The sequence below is a fragment of the Pieris rapae genome, chromosome 8 (genome assembly GCF_905147795.1).
Source record: "Pieris rapae chromosome 8, ilPieRapa1.1, whole genome shotgun sequence".
Taxonomy (NCBI): domain Eukaryota; kingdom Metazoa; phylum Arthropoda; class Insecta; order Lepidoptera; family Pieridae; genus Pieris; species Pieris rapae.
In genome coordinates, this window is record NC_059516.1 from 10,482,005 (window position 1) to 10,494,415 (window position 12,411).

Here is a 12,411-nt window from a genome sequence, read left to right on the forward strand (position 1 = left end):
ATTAGAGCGTATCTTGTGTTGAGTTAATAAACACTAGACCACTGTTCTAGCCTTTTAGATTGGTAATCGACACTGCATACTTTTCGCCGTATATAGATAAAGTTTACGTAACTGGAATGCAGGACCTATACGGCGAATTGACATTTATGCTGGTAGCTAACGATATGTTTCCGGTGCCTAAGAGCACTCATTACGATCTCAATTGATATACAATTGAATTATTTTCACGTTTATAGTTCGCACGTGTCCGACATAGGTGTGCGTATGGAGTATTGGCACGTATATGGCCAGATATTGCGTGGTGATGGAATGTCGACTTTACGACTTCTGAGCATAAATATCTATCTTTACATAAATATATTCCTATGTATATGAATGAGCATTCGCCGGCAGCACCACATCTGAAAGGCATCAATCCTTTCCATTTCTTGAGCCTAGTTAGGCCACATTTCTACTCCATATCACAGGTTCTTACCTAGTTTGGAAACCAGTCTCCCAATACCATCACAACTGTAATCTTATTTATTGTTGTAAATGTTATATTGGAGAAAAATATATAAATTATTATTATTATTATTATTATACAGGAAAACCCATATTAGTCATTTTTTGATTTTGATACCAATTAAAATTCTTTTAAAATTACCTAAAGTATTTTTGTGCGCTTTACCAATTCCAAGTTTACGAATCGAGTTCAAAATTTCACCTTAATTTTTTTTAAATTGGTTTATTATAGAATTTAAAACCTATTTACTTGGTTATATGTCGAAATTAAAAAGATATTATTCAGCCTCTAAGGTTATTAATTTTCGTTACTCCATGATCACACGGTACAATTTATCATCATACAAAATTCTTATTCACACATAAGTAGACACAGTAATTAATTGAAGTTAATTGCCACTATCTGTTTAATTAAAAACCTTTTTTTTTTCAGAACAATGGCATCGCAATGGATTCCGTTTGTTTTCTGTGCGGCGTTATGTTTCCGGTCGGGTAAGAGATTATAATTAATTACACTTATTTATTATTATAAAAATTAATTTTAAGGTTATGTCACTTAACGAATTATATCATTACTCTCCTCTCACTTTCCCTCCAGGAACCAGGAAGTCATCCTTATTGCAGCTTTGCTATATTTTGAAAGCAAAATAAAATTGCATTTAAGAATTACTGATTAAAAAAATACTATATATTGAAAGGTATTTCTAAAAAAAGAGCCGACAACGCACCCAAATTAATGTCCATGGGCGGCGTCAACTGCCTTTTATGGCTGTTCATAGGCTCGTTTATCTCCATATCATTAAAAAAATCAAGCCGGAGATTTATTCCGTCAAACATAAACGGTTAAAGAAAACTAAGCTTTACTGCTATTTGAATAAAAAATAAATCGTCTAGAATAAACAAAATCGAAAATTATTGAATAAATTTCGTAGTAATTAAAATTTTGCCGCCAGTTGGATTTAATCGAATACTGTAGAAGTTATACCATCATAAACGACTGAATAGGCGACCTAAAACCATCAATTAGCACTCTTCGTCAACTTTCACTTAAACAACAACTTGATTCACGAGTGGGATACAACAAAGTCATTGTAATGAATCTGTAGAATTCATTAATATCTATTTTTGATTTCAAATATATTTTTATTAAGCCTTTATTTATTTCCAATACATCACAAATATATATAGAGTTTAGAAGGTATTCACTAACGCTTTTTTTATTTACCCATTCGGCTTTTACGGCGTGGGTGACAAAAATGGCTTTCGTCACTTTATTACGTCCACGTGTTGTCTAGTCGTGTCCTGTCTGAATTGCAAATACATATATATGTATATGAAAAATTATTTAATGTAAATGTATGTAATAATGTACAATCAAAGTGTAATAAAATTACTTAAAATAACGAATAAATACGACCTATATTTATTTTCAACACACAACATTACAAGAACACAAAAATAATAATTAAAAATTGAGAATTAATAAACTCAAACAAATTTAGTTACTGTGGCAGTGCAGGACCTTTAACGCTGGCAGCATTTTCTCGCGGTACTGCCTTATTCGTTGAGCGACGAAAGCACCAGCTCTGGGTCATTAGTGCTACCTACCTGGCGTCGACTTAAACTTATTTAATTAATGCCCGTGCACTTGAACCCTACGGCCCAAGATCCACGGTCCAATGGGAACAAATCAAAGTTGGAAGAGAGATATTTGAGTTATAGAACTAGATTATGTATATGACCTACCACGTTACTTTGCGATTCTAACTCAAGTTCAAGATTCACGATTCATATAGAAAGAACTATATCATAACTGGTTTTGTCCTTAGTTGGCCTTAATAGGCTTCTTTGGTCAGGAGAGCCAATTAGTTATTAATTCTAGGAATGCGCAGTTATATAAAATCTTTAAAGGTTACTTCGCTGGCTCTTCGACCCAAAAAGTGTATTGGCTTCCGAAATGACAATCTTACTGCACTCCAAGTCCTGTGTTACCTCTTGCCAATTGCTGGCTATCAGTATTCAGTGGTGCCAAGGCCGACCTAATGGCCTCCGATCCCTTCTATGCTTGAATTAATTAATTACAATTACATGGATGGCATTGTATAAATAAAAACAAAATTAATAAAGAATTTCTTAAACGTGTTCAGCAAAAGTGTTATTTGCAGTACTTGTACATTTCCAGGATGTTCGAAGGGTTTACCAGTATTTGTACAAGATATGGACAACCTGCCTTTGTCAGAGAGCACGCCGGTTGGTGAAGTTGTCTACACGTTGCTGGGGACAGATCCTGATGGGCTACCGGTGAGAATTTTATCTTTAGCTTCAGCTGCGAAAGACAGTGAGGGCGTCTGTTCCATAATCTCTAATTGACAAATAATATGTGATCAGCCTTACATGCTCAAGAAATGTCGAAACATATCTCGTAATTTTTTTGGTTGTGAAATTATTTTTTTTTAAGTTTACACCAGTAACTACAATTATATATAAATTATTACTTGTGCCAGGGTACTCAGCTCTTCCGCAATTTATATGGTATAAAATTATTGTGCCAATGGTTGACTATGTGTGTGAATGTATAATATTATATATAACAGCCATTTAATCCTCTACTTTTGTGTAACTCAAGTTTTGCAGCCATATAATTGTTGCTTCAACCACGCTCACAACCTAAAAACACGCCGGTTTCCTCTTGATGTTTTTTCATTAATATAATAAAATTGAATAGGTGCTAACGTGGTTGAAATAAATCTCATGGTACTTGCAACACTTCTTCATTAAAAATGTAAATAAAGAATTTACTTATTTAATCACTTTCAGATTAAATATGGACTCGTGGGTACTGATAAGTTTTCAGTGGATCCAAAGACTGGAGAAGTTAAACTCGTACAGCCATTAGATAGAGAGGTAAGACATGATAACCATACTTTCACACTAGGATTAGTAGTAGTAGTTATGACGTAATCCAGCCACCCCCTATATGTTGTGCTCGATAATGCGGCCTACTCGATTGTGAGGAAGTTGCACGGGTCTGGTTAGCGTTCGTAAGTTTTTGTCATTTTCACATGTGTATATCCTTTCTATAACATATTTTCATATGCGATTGTTCTCATATTCTCATGTTTGAGAACAAAAATTAAATAAGAACAAGAGCGTTCAGTTTTATATAGTTAAATAAGAGGATTATGTACGAAATTCCAGTCTTATTTATTATAAAATGTAGCCCCCGATAATACTGTTTATGTGTCCATTTATATAGACATAAACACGATTAACTGAACGGATTTTTATAGGGCTGCAATTGTATGTTTAAGAATGTTTTAGGTGTCAGTCTCTACTAAATATATAAAGTATATAATATGTTTAATAATAATTGATCATATAGACCGTGTATAAATAAGTCATTGTCCTATGAAATCTGTTTAATAATAATGGACAATGGATTAACTTTAATATTTATCATAACATATATTAAGCGGTGTTTATTTCAAAAATACTTTTGTAAATTGTTATTATATAATTCGTATGTTTTATACAAGCATATTAAATTCCGAATAAAAATGTAAAGAATGTGTTGCCATGGGCGTTAACGTTTTATTAAAATTTAGTTTGAACCTGTTGCTAATATGTATTTATGGTACAACGCTATATTCACAACACACACAATGTATGGTCAAATATTACCGCAATATAATACAATTTATTCGATAATTTTACAGAAAGAAGATACAATAAAGTTCCTAGTAGTCATAGAAAGTTTGGATCCCACTGCCGCCATCAATTTGGTGCAGACGCAACCTGTCACTGTCATTGTTCTAGACGAGAATGACAACCCGCCTATATTTAAGAACGTAAGTTGACAGTTGACATGACATAGATCTTAGAAATACCATTGGGAGAAAGAAGACAATAAAAGCTAGGGTTTTTTTAAATATTGAAAATTGCCATTTTAAATATTTTTCTTTACTCGGAAAGTTAGAATGATGGAATAATATCATTCTAAGTTTCCCTGGACTTCCACAAATATTTCAAGTTCATATTAAATCGGTTCAGCCATTCTCGACTTTTACCAAGACAAACGATCCGCAATTAATTCACACACACACACACATATATATATATATATATATATATATATGTAGATGTTTATGTTAATGGGCTATTTGAGGAAATATTAAAGAGCAAGTTAGCTTTTAAAATTGATTAATTTTGGAATTCATTTTTACACAATTAATAAAAAATATTTATTCCTAATACGCCTACTCTTTGTGTACTATTTTTAGAGTCCTTATGAGGTAGATGTGCCAGAAGACCAAGCTGTGGGTACGACAATACTTCGAAACATTGAAGTCGAGGATCGGGATTCAGTTGGAGACAGTCTGGAAGTTGGATGTGTTGTTAATGAACAGGTGATATTTTATAAACTTCAAATCTATAATTATTATTAAACTCGTATTTAATTATTTATTAAAACTAGGAATAATTATTTTATTTGTATCTGTTATTATTTTATTAAGTTCGTGGGTTTATGTTGACTACATGAAGAGGTGTTGTGAAATTGCACATATTTTGCATCAGGTACGATTTTTTATTATTATCATAGTGGGGTCACGCCACTTCATATGGCACAAAATATTAAGAATATAAGTTTTTACAACAACCTTTAGATTAATTATTATTCTAAAGTATATATTTAAAAGAGTTGCCAACGCTGAGCACGCTTATACATTGGAACAAGAAAAAAAATACAATATTATTTGCGGCAGGAACTTATAGTCAAACATAACAAAGACGAAGAAGAAAAAACACACTTTGAAACCGAAAATCATTTTCAAAGTGTGATTTCTACTATAAATCCCGACCCACGATATTTTTACTCAAAATTTAGATTTAGCTAAAAGCTTCCAGCAACCTGATTGTTAAATATCTTAATGCAAACGATATATCAATTAATTTTTAGAATAAAGACCACATGTATCTATTTCAGTGGCCAGAAGCGTGTGAGTACTTCGAAGTGGTCAGCCAACAGTCATCAGCTAACCAGTACGTGGGATGTTTAGTTCTCCGAAAGCCATTGGATTATAATGAGAAACAATTTTATCAATTTAAACTTCAAGCCACGGTAATTTATTTATTTTATTCATAGATTTGGAGGCTCATTTGAAGTTCAATGTCAGAAGTCAGGATCAAAATCTTATGTGTATTAAAATTAAAATGCCTTAAAGTGTCAAAAGACAAAAATCATTTATTCATATAGGTAACATAATGTACACTTATGAATGTAAAAAAATAGATTTAATGCTTTTAATTTTACATTATGTTTTTTTTTTTTGTAAGAATATAATAGCTACCTATATATAAAAACATTTATTTTATCTTTATTAAACCCTACCCACTATATAAGAGGTTTAATCATGTGATCATGGTAGATATCCACATGCAGAGGAAATTGTAATATCGTGTTTTCAGGACGGGACCCTCAACTCATCAGCTCCAGTGGAAATAAAGGTGGTGGACGTGCAGAACAGTCCGCCCGTGTTCAGTGGGTCGTTGAGCGGGAGTTTGTCTGAAGACGCGCCCGTGGGCAGTGTGGCGCTAGTTGTCAAGGCGAGAGATGCGGACAGGGCTCAGCCGAGAGATGTCGCTTTAGAACTTATTACCAGTAAGTTTACAAACTAATACCAGTATTATAGATTGTAATTTTTATACATACCATATTACATTTTTTTTCTGCTATAGTTTAATCTATTATGCTAAGATCAGCTACGCCTTAGAAGAGAGTTTACTGGTATTTATTTATGATACTTACGGGTCGGGTTTAAAATCTGAATTACTTTAAAAAAAATATTTGCTCACATTTGCTCGAACGGTGAAGAAAAAAAAAGACTCAAAAGTCGACAGAGTGTCTCAGGTACAGGAGGCTGATCACATACCTGGATTGGAAAATTATCAGAAAGAGATACAGAAATCTGAGGCCCAGAACTAAAAAGGTGTAAGCGTCACTAGTTTTATATTTTTACTTATTGTAAATCATTATTACAGATCCATTGGATTTCTTTTGGCTCGATAGCAAGACAGGAGAACTGAAGACGGCTAAACCCTTAGACAGAGAGGCTTTAGCCGATCCATCGTCACCCTTAAATCTGACTGTTAGAGTAAGTAGAAAAGAAAGTATTAATAATAGTAAAGGTTTATTATTATATACGTATCATATACTCTATAAGAGATCGAGACGAAATTTTATTAATCAAAGTATCAAGACAATTAGAGGAAGGTAGTTGCAAAAATAATTATATCTTATTTCGTACCCATCACCGACGAGCATACATGGTGAATATAAAAGTAGATGAAACGAGAGAGGTGATCGTAACTGGCTGGTTGTAACTCTTTGGGTAACAGGGGTGATAATATACATAATTAATTTTCCAGGCGAGTGAAATAGTAAACGGTATTCCCATAATATCGAACCTGACTTCGAGTCTCGCGACTGTGACGGTCACAATCAAGGATGTGAACGATGAGCCACCGCGGTTCAACAAAAGGGAGTACAGTGTGGAGATACCCGAAAGCTTACCCATCGGGACACCCCTACCTAACCTTGACATGGTAGTGACTGATACTGATGTTGTGAGTATACAAATATTCTGACCATCACACATTTTTTGAAAGATGCCACTTTTATTAATCTTTATAAATTTAGTAACAAAATATAATTACAAGCAATCCTTAATTTAAATACGTTGTAGTGTGTTAGGTTTATTTTCGTTACAGAATTGCTTGATTCGGTCGCCGCGCTCAAAGCCCGCGATAAAATCTATGCAATAGCTTTAAAAAACGGTGTTCCCCTGCTTATACCACAGCAAATACTTTAATACCGAAACAATAGTTTTTAAATTTTATTAGTAATCATTACAAAACTTTAATAAGCGGCTGTGCACTTGAACTCAACGACCCAAGAATCGCTATTATAATTTTCTAATGTTTTCAGGGTCTAAACTCAGTATTCAGTTTACGTCTGTCTGATGAGTTGGGCGCTTTCATCGTAGAGCCAAGTACGGCCACTGGGAGTGCTACTGTCACTCTCAGACTCAACTCTACTTTGGACTATGAGGACCCTAATCAGAGGAAGTTTATTCTGGAGGTAATTACTTCATAAAATCATCATAGCACTTATTCTCGTTTCTCCTAATCATCGTCAAAGCTATACAGACCCTTTTGGACCTTAGTCTCAAGTATAGCTTTATTTTATATGCAGGTTAAATCAAATAAAAAAACCTTTATTAAATGTTTTTGGAAAATAATATTCATGAAAAATGGTGAAATCTTAAATGTGTAGGGTAGACCAAAATGCTTACAAATTGTATTATCTCTTATGAAACCTACCGAAAAGCAGTTTACGATATCATCAGACCTGAAATCTAGAAATTCTTTACGCTTCAAAACTAAACTCTTTTAATTGAACGCGTTTGATGTTCCATACGTTTAACATCATCATTTTCTTTCAATCAAACCATGTACCGTTTCGTATGTACGGCGGAAGAGTGGTCACCCATACCACCAGAATATCCGGAAGTGGATTTTTTCACCGTCTGTAACCAACCATATTTTCTTAAAATTTCAGGTCATAGCAGAAGAGCTGCATACGTCTCCGCGACTGTCATCCAAGGCCAGTGTGACGATATCCCTGAGTGACGTCAACGACAACGCGCCCCAATTCGCGGAGCAGCCCTATTCAGGTTCCGTGGCTGAAGGTGCTCCTCCGGGGACCAGAGTGGTCGCTATTAAGGCGACAGATAGAGATACGGGCAGGTAAAAGAAGTTGATGTCGAGCTGTTTTATCAGAAAATTGTTAAGATGACATGACGCATGAAATAGTACCCTGTTTCTAATTAGGCAGAGTACTAATAATTATTGGAACGAAGTTCTTTATCGCGAGTTGCGAAAGGTGGCTAGACGGAAAAAAATAAGACCAAAAGTTATAACGACACTTTATATATATATATATAAAGCTATAGTTGTTAGCCGTATGGCGTGCGCGTGTTTCTCTCTCTCTCTCCCTCATCCTCTCTCTCTCCCCCCCACTCTCTCTCTCTCTCTCTCACACACACTTTCTCTCTCACTCTCTCAATTACAATTCCTTCATTAATTAATCGAAAGGAATCTTCGTTCCATTTGTGTACCCCTTGACACCTCTCAAGATTATCTTTTTTTCCTCAGGATAATTTTAGAAATAATATACACTGTCTGATATTTTTACGTATTATTATACTTCGTTATAGTATAAAAGCTGACGTTGGGGCTCTTTGGCTATAAATAATAATAACCTTACAGATACGGCACCGAGGGCATAGTGTATCAGTTATCAGGCAACGGCGCAGAACTGTTTCGCGTCGACAACCGCAGCGGAGTCATCACAGTCGCCGCTTGTGCCACACCTGGAACTCCACCCTGTATTGACTTTGAGACCCGGAAGGATTATTTCTTGCAGTACAAGGTAGGTTCTGGGAACTATTTGCTATTTTCTTTGTATTGTATACAAATTATCATACGTTTTTTTTAAACAGAATATAGATTTACTTAACATATGTATATTAAGGGTTTCCTGTATAAATTATTATTAATATACGATAAAAGTATCATATTATGTATGTCATTATGTCGAAGAGCTTATAATTGAATAGCAGTAAAGTCAATTATTTCAATACCATTAAAACGAGTGGATTTTATTCGCCAATATTGATACAGAGTTAAAACGTTTTATTTGAATAAATACAATCTTAGGCGACGGATGACGACGGCTCGGGCCAAATGACGGTGGTCTCTCTCCACATCTCCGTCACGGACTCAAACGACAATCCTCCTGCCTTCCTGACTCCCGTCTACCGAGCATCCATCGATGAGGATGCTCTGAAGTTTGAGCCGGAGTTACAGGTAGGCTGATTCATTTATATATTTATAATAGTACAGGAAGAGAGTGTCTACCTTTTAAATCTTTTTTAGTTTATAAGGTTTGATTTTTAATTACTTAATAGTCTTAAGTTAGGCTGCATCGTAATGTTAAGAAGGAAGCATATAGTATATAATTTCTTCAATTTTATTATGATTTAAATAAATACTTATAAAATAAGCGGGTTTCCTCGCGTTGAGCTGACTTTTCATGAAAAATACTGACCAATTTCGACACATTATTTGATAAAAATTAAATAAAAAATTGCCGTATATCCCAGCACTTTTTAGGTTTTCGTTGATAAGTCCAATCCGCGCCATATACTCAACTATCCTCGTACGTCAACAACTCCAAAAAGCCGAGAAGTTGCTCCTGCAAGGAGAACACATGTGGACTGTAACCGTGTAGACCTCTCCGATCACAGACCTCATATGGTCTGTGGACATAGTCTTATATAAATTTAACTCAATATTTAAATACCATCAATACAGGAATCAACGAACGTATGGTATTTCCAAGTAACTCTTTTAAATTACATGTTTTTTTTTTTCTGAAAATCCCACGTCTCTTGCCCAAATATTTATAATAACCCAGATCCAGATAATCCAAATCGAATAATTAAGTATTTATCATAGTTTATTTGATGTTTGTGTTATTATTAATAAAAGATAAAATTAATAGGTCCAAGCTCGTGATCCAGACACGACTTCAGATATACGTTACTCTATCGTCGAACCTAAAACGCATCCGTTCTGGATAGATCCCGTTTCCGGAAGGATATTGGTCCGACCAGAAACAGGTGGAGTGCATTCCACAGGCGATAACAAAATCATTTTGACAGTTCTCGTAAGTATTATTAGGAAAAGTACTACCTTTTCATTTTTTTATGTGTTACACTACGTTTGTGCAGCTATATAAATGTATATGTCATAATTGTCAGGTGTATCTGTAAAGTAGAAGTAGTGTGTGTGTTAGCAATCTGCACTAGATAACTTAATATTACAGATACCAAAGCCCTATAGATGTACCCTGACACATACATAGTGAATATATAAAGCCCTGATTATCTCCAAGCTATTGGCCAGGTTCACTACGATAATCAGAGCTCGAAGGAGTATTTGCCACTTTGAGAGGAATCGAGAATTTAATGGTACAGGGCAAGATTCCAATCTAATTTATTGTTAAATTTAAATACTACTTAACTATTCACACATATTTTGAATTACTCTCGTTAGCTGTTGGTGTGGGTGCATCTTTAGCTATTAAAATTTATATTGGTCAATTTCAATTGTTTCAAGTGAATTCTGAATAATGTTGGTAGTTAAAGTATAGTTAGTATGCAAATATTCTTCTGTTGGTAGAATTTAAAATTTTCGTGAACTGTATCAATAGAGGGTAATTAATAAATTAACTGCTGCAACATTTTAAATTTCATAGCTGAATACATATATTAATACGTTCTTAGCTTTTGAATTTCCTAGTTTGTAATTATCGACTCGGGAAATAGTAGTAGATGTGTATAAATAAATAAATAAATACATAACATTATGTAATAAAATTATTTTCTTAGGCCACAGATGGCATCCACAACGCAACGTGCAAAGTCGAGATCTCGGTGCGTGACGTCAACAATCACGCACCCGTATTTGACACTGACAGATATGAGGCTGACGTCACTGAAGATGCTGCTACTGGTGAGGATTTATACAAATATTACAAAACGTATTGAATTGTTAAATAAACTTTATTTAACTTATTTCTTATCGGCCTATTTTAAAGTAACTTCTTTGTTGTAAATGTTTTTTGGTAAAATAATAAATATCAAATAATTTTAAATCTAGAAACAGTTAAGAAGCTCTTGACCGCATTCTTAATGTAAAAAAGTACGAACATATATAGTATATACCATGTTTCATACAAAATGTATGGAATCGAAACGACCTGTAAAAGAATTACTTTATCTACGTTCACGAATACTTGACAAACTAATTTACTACCGTTTGTCCGAAGGTCTAGGAAAGTTCAATTCTCGATAAATTACAACCTTTCTTAGTTCTGAGCATCAGATTTCTGTATCTGTACCATTATCATGTTTTGTGAACTCTTCTGCCTGACACATGCCGTCGACTTTTTGGGTCTAATAAGTTTCATCACGATGCATGTTTTCCTTCGTTCGAGCTGATATTTGTGACAGCGGGGGATGAGAGTCGCTGCTAAAGTCAACACTGCTATTCCCGATGCAACAATGAAATAAACCGTCTTCGTATGCCTATAGGTAGTGAAGTAGCAATAGTCCACGCCACCGACTTGGACAGTGGAGTGAATTCTGAAATAAAATACAAGATACAAAAAGGGGCCCTGGATGCCTTTACACTAGACAATGCGACTGGGGTTCTCACCGTTGCTGATAAACTTGACTACGACAAACGGAATACGTATAGGATTCAGATAGTGGCCGTTGATATGGGTAAGACCACTAAACTTATATAAATATAATAGTGGACCCGACAGACGTTGTCCTGTCTACACGTCTTTAATTTGAAAATTTCAAAGTTTTTTTAATAAGTTAAAACATTCTGGACCATTTTGATGAAAATTATAATTCAAATGTTATGACAATATCTAACGATCCAGCACATGGTCTACAATAACACAATGATAACAAAACTTTTTTTTAATTTAATCGCAGCGCTAACTGTCGGGACAGACTAAAATTAAAATTCGAATATTATTTAAAATTTGACACTGCGATGGTAGCGCCGTCTGTCGGATCCAGTGTAAAACATTCCAAAATCAACAACTACTAATAAATTAATAATTAATTAAAAAAATATTACACACACACACACAAAATTTCGTCAAAATCGGTCCAGTGGTTTGAGAGAAGTTCAGTGACATACACACTCACTGAAGAATATTCCTTTTATTTATGGAGTAGGTATATTTTATGGAGTAGAGACTCG

General features: G+C 34.4%; 1 protein-coding gene across 1 annotated transcript in view; it reads left to right on the plus strand.

The window, feature by feature from the left end:
• The window catches only part of LOC110992066 (cadherin-87A), a 38,437-nt gene that overhangs the window by 12,704 nt on the left and 13,322 nt on the right, over nt 1-12,411 (plus strand). Inside the window, exons 2-17 of the mRNA XM_022257733.2 lie at nt 938-996; nt 2,687-2,805; nt 3,322-3,408; nt 4,221-4,352; nt 4,785-4,910; nt 5,489-5,623; nt 5,971-6,163; nt 6,544-6,656; nt 6,931-7,128; nt 7,490-7,642; nt 8,123-8,310; nt 8,833-8,995; nt 9,283-9,432; nt 10,130-10,294; nt 11,019-11,142; nt 11,724-11,915. Of these exons, the coding sequence (XP_022113425.2) occupies nt 942-996; nt 2,687-2,805; nt 3,322-3,408; nt 4,221-4,352; nt 4,785-4,910; nt 5,489-5,623; nt 5,971-6,163; nt 6,544-6,656; nt 6,931-7,128; nt 7,490-7,642; nt 8,123-8,310; nt 8,833-8,995; nt 9,283-9,432; nt 10,130-10,294; nt 11,019-11,142; nt 11,724-11,915 (2,293 nt within the window). The 5' untranslated portion in view covers nt 938-941. The remainder of the gene's footprint in view (nt 1-937; nt 997-2,686; nt 2,806-3,321; nt 3,409-4,220; nt 4,353-4,784; nt 4,911-5,488; nt 5,624-5,970; nt 6,164-6,543; nt 6,657-6,930; nt 7,129-7,489; nt 7,643-8,122; nt 8,311-8,832; nt 8,996-9,282; nt 9,433-10,129; nt 10,295-11,018; nt 11,143-11,723; nt 11,916-12,411) is intronic.